Here is a 4218-nt window from a genome sequence, read left to right as displayed (position 1 = left end):
AAGTTAAATGTCTTAATTTAGATATCATCAAAGCAAAAAATGGAAGAGCGGCACATTGCATTACAAACAATAGTATACTAGTGTCTAATCAGAAGCTGCGTTTGATGTGAAAACGCCTATTAGTTATAATATTAATTTGTCACGTTCCAACTTCCCGTTTCAAAAGGAGATTTTGCATTTGTTCAATTGCCCTGATCACATGTTTATGGCGTTGTATGTACAAACAGAAAGCTCTTCTGTCTCTGCCCAGCTGCTCCTGAAATCATCGGCCACAAACGAAGCGAGAACAAAAAAGAAGGTGAAAATGCCACGCTGTACTGCAAATCAGTGGGATACCCTCATCCTATGTGGATGTGGCGCAAGAAAGTTGGTCGGGGATCTTACATTGTACGTAAGCAAGTCATCTGTATATATATATCCATCTTTGGTTCATGTTTTCTTTGTAAATATATCGTAAAATATAATTTATTTCTGTGAGCTTTCAGCCTCATTAGCACAGCATCCCAATATACTGATTCGCTGGCCAAGAAACATTTCTAATTATTAGTGTTGCTAAATATTTCATGCTTTTACTTTTTTGTCGTAATTACTCAATTTAGCGCATCCTTGCTGAATAAAAGCATTAACCTTAAACGTCATTTAAAGGAACGGATCGCCCCAAAAGCGAAACCCGCGCCACCGTTCACTCATTTCCCTCGCGACACGGCTTGGAATCGCATTGAAATCGATTTCGTAGACCGATGAGAGGATGTCATGATTTGGATGAATTCGTGTCAATCTCTTCATTTCGTCGTGACAGGACATCGACAACAGCACCGGCCGCTTCTTCATCATCAACAAAGACAACTTCACGGAGCTGAGTATCATCGGTCTGGACATCGGCACAGACCCGGGCGAGTACGTCTGCAACGCCTCCAACATCATCGGCTCCAAAGAGTCCATGACCATCCTGAGGGTGCGGAGTCACCTCGCCCCGCTGTGGCCTTTCCTGGGCGTCCTGGCCGAGATCATCATCCTCGTGGTCATCATTGTGGTTTACGAGAAGCGCAAGAGGCCGGACGAGGTTCCAGATGGTAAGTAGCGCTCTGCTTTTACAGAATACTTGCAAAAAGTCTTGCGGTACGATTTCCCCGGAGGCGTCTGCTGAAATATAATACCGTCCCGAAGTGCTGTTGTTTGGGCAGCAGATCAGAAAATGAAGTGAATTATTCTAGAAATGTAGCGCTGCACAATTATGGCTGACAGTTTTGGTTTTATGTCAAGTAGTGACTACATGCACAGCTTCCCTATAAAGCTATAGAGGCAAGGAATAATGAGCTACTTGTTTTTGGAACAAAAAGTCAATAGGATTTTTCCTTTGGCTTTTTTATTATTGGACAAAATACGCTCTGTGGCAATTTTTACATACTTCGTTCATCATGGTAACTTCACAACAAAATCGCCTGCTTCTGCCGACAAACAAAATTAAATAAAAAGTACAAAAAACCCCTCCTTCTGTCGATATTTGTAAGTGGAAAGTTTCCCGTTTAGACCTTTTTCAAGACACACCAAAGCTTAAAAATCATAATTGGAGTGTTACTGGTGTATTTCATGCTCGAGATGAAAACGTTTTAGCTAAATGCCGAACTTATTTCGAGCATTTAATCAAAAACCCAACCACTGCAGGAATGCGACATTTGTAGGATTTTTCTGTATTGCGTGTCTGAAATGTCTAAATGGAATTAGAATCAGCAATTGCTAAATTTCTCTTGAAATAGCGTTTATTTTCATGTGACGGTCACGAGTAAAGCATCCATTTAGATGAACACTAATAGGCCTGTTGCGTTCATGTTCTCANNNCTGCGGTCTTATATATTCAGACAATTGTGCAGCCCTACGTTGTACTACACGAACAGAAGGAAGCGGAATAATCCATATTTTGTTTTGAACATCGAAGCCGCCATCAATAATGTATTCTGAAGCAGGTTGTTAGTGGGTCATTTATGGACGGGGCTCTTAGCGTAGTCGCGCCAGTGAATATTCATGAGTGTTGAGTCAGAGGAGAGCCACTGGGAAATACTGACCTCTATGCTTGACCACGTTTTAATGTGAGACCGGATCCTCCACTAGAAAGACAAATCTGAACACTGGAGCTCCTCACATTTGTACACGCTTAAAGTTAATGAATAATTGATTCAGTCGTCAGCTGCGCACAATTCTCCCGTCTCAGTAAGAGAAACAGAAACGCTAATACTGTCTGGTTTCTTTTCGTTTTAAATCAGTTTTGTCACACTTTCAGAAATAATGCTTCCAAAAAGGGCCGTGCCGTTGAAGAAGTATTATGGGTTCCAAAGAGTTTTGCTGAAAGTGTCCTCAAACCCAGGTCGTCTACGATGTAGAAGAGTTTGTTTCTTCATCAGATTTGGAGAAATGTCGCGCTTGCTCAGTAATGGGTGCCGTCGGAACGAGCTGATAAAAACATCATAACAATCCTACATCATCTTGAGAAGACAAAAGTTGCATGTTTGTAAGAAACAAATCCATCAAGACGTTTTAAAGTACAGAGCATTGCTTCTGGCTATCGTGATCCATAATAACGCTTCCTCCAGTGAAAATGTTCATCTCTTGTTGCCTCCTGCATCAAAATCCACCCACATATTTGTTAAGTGCTGTTTTGGTTCGTAGACGGTGATTGATCTGCAGATTTCTGTCTTGTTTAGGAAGCTGCTTTGTCAGTCATTTGTATGGATTTTGTCCAGAAGCGATTGTTTAAGTTAAAAAACCCTTTAAAGATGGATATGTTTCTTTCGAACACACAGCTCTCGTCTTCTCACGATGCTAACTGATGGACCGGAGTGATGCGGATCACTTGTGGATCGATGCGATGTTTTTATCAGCTGTTTGGACTCTGATTAAGACGGCCCCCATTCAGAATTGGCGAGAATCTAATGAAGACACAAACTCGGCCCGACGGCGAGCACATTTTAAGAATGTGTTTATTTTTTGGTGAGCTGTTCCTTCAAAAAAAACTATAAAGAACCATTTGTGCAATGAAAGGGTTTCATGAATAGTAAAGGTTCTTCGGTGCCAATAACGAAGTGTTATTTTTAAGAGTGTGGCCGCAGGGGGAAGAGCAGGAGAGGACGGGGATCTTCACAGTAACCGGCGAGTCGGTCGGTCTAAACCAGCTCCGTTCTGAACATGTCGAGGCTGTGACAGTCTCTAAAGGGATGCAGTCAGGCATAGCTCCATGCTAATTTGACCTTTGCAGAACCACAGAAGGGTATCTCAGAGCCAGGGGTGGTCAGGCGCTACCCTTTACAGTGTGCACCGCGTTCTAGTGACTGACAACTCATGACTTACACTCTCTGCTTTTATTGAGCTCAGCTTAACTCCAGCTACGACTAAACGCACGTCTGTTTTATTTAGTCTCTTCATCAGATCCGGCGTTCTCCCACGTAAGTGTTTGTTTACGCGTCTAGCAGTAAACTGCCGGGATTGTGTGCATGTTTTTCCAAAGGAAAAGTCTTGATCCTTCATCAAAATAATGACTCCGAGCTGCATGATAATGGTTAAACTGATAATCACGATCATTTAGCTCAAAAATCATTTTATCACTTTTGCTAGATCGGAATTATTACACTTGAACAAAAAAAACGCAAAACGGAGAAAACGTCAGCTTGCATGGATTATCTTGTTTCATGATAATTATTAAAAAACTCTACAAGTTGTTACCAATTTCACAAGCTAAACCTCTTGATTTCCCTAATATTAAATAGATATTTCTATTAAAGCAGCAACCGTATTACATTTGTACTGTGACATGGAAATTGCATAACCACAACCACAAGTATATCGGAATATGAATCTCGATTATAATATGCGCAGTTCATCACTGAGGTTTGATTGCAGATTTAGTCGTAGCAAACAAAGCAAATGACCGTGTCAAATAAAACCGACCGGCGCTATTTCGTTCGAGCAAAATATCACACATCGCTAAACTCCAACATGCACGTTTGTTGGTATATTTAGATCATCTGCATTTTTTTTTTTCTCAGTGCAGAGAGAGCGCGTGTGGGCATGGTTGCCAGGTTGGAAGGATCAAGTAAAACATTGGGAAGAAAAGCTTTGATTGGAGGATTTAATCTCTTGACATCTGGCAACCGCAAACATGAACTGGGAAGAAAAGCTTTGATTGGAGGATTTAATCTCTTGACATCTGGCAACCGCAAACATGAA

At 41.3% G+C, this 4218-nt stretch overlaps 1 protein-coding gene across 1 annotated transcript in view; it reads left to right on the top strand.

Annotated features, from left to right (window-relative positions):
* Positions 1 to 1825, top strand: part of LOC122362753 (neuroplastin-like) — a 7441-nt gene extending 5616 nt beyond the window's left edge. The window contains exon 5 of the mRNA XM_043264315.1: positions 800 to 1825. Within this exon, the coding sequence (XP_043120250.1) occupies positions 800 to 1081 (282 nt within the window). The 3' untranslated portion in view covers positions 1082 to 1825. The remainder of the gene's footprint in view (positions 1 to 799) is intronic.
* Positions 1826 to 4218: the final 2393 nt, after the last annotated feature.

This window comes from Puntigrus tetrazona, chromosome 18 (assembly GCF_018831695.1).
Source record: "Puntigrus tetrazona isolate hp1 chromosome 18, ASM1883169v1, whole genome shotgun sequence".
Taxonomy (NCBI): Eukaryota; Metazoa; Chordata; class Actinopteri; order Cypriniformes; family Cyprinidae; genus Puntigrus; species Puntigrus tetrazona.
Note: the sequence above shows the minus strand (reverse complement) of the source record. Positions and strands in the feature narration are given on the sequence as shown.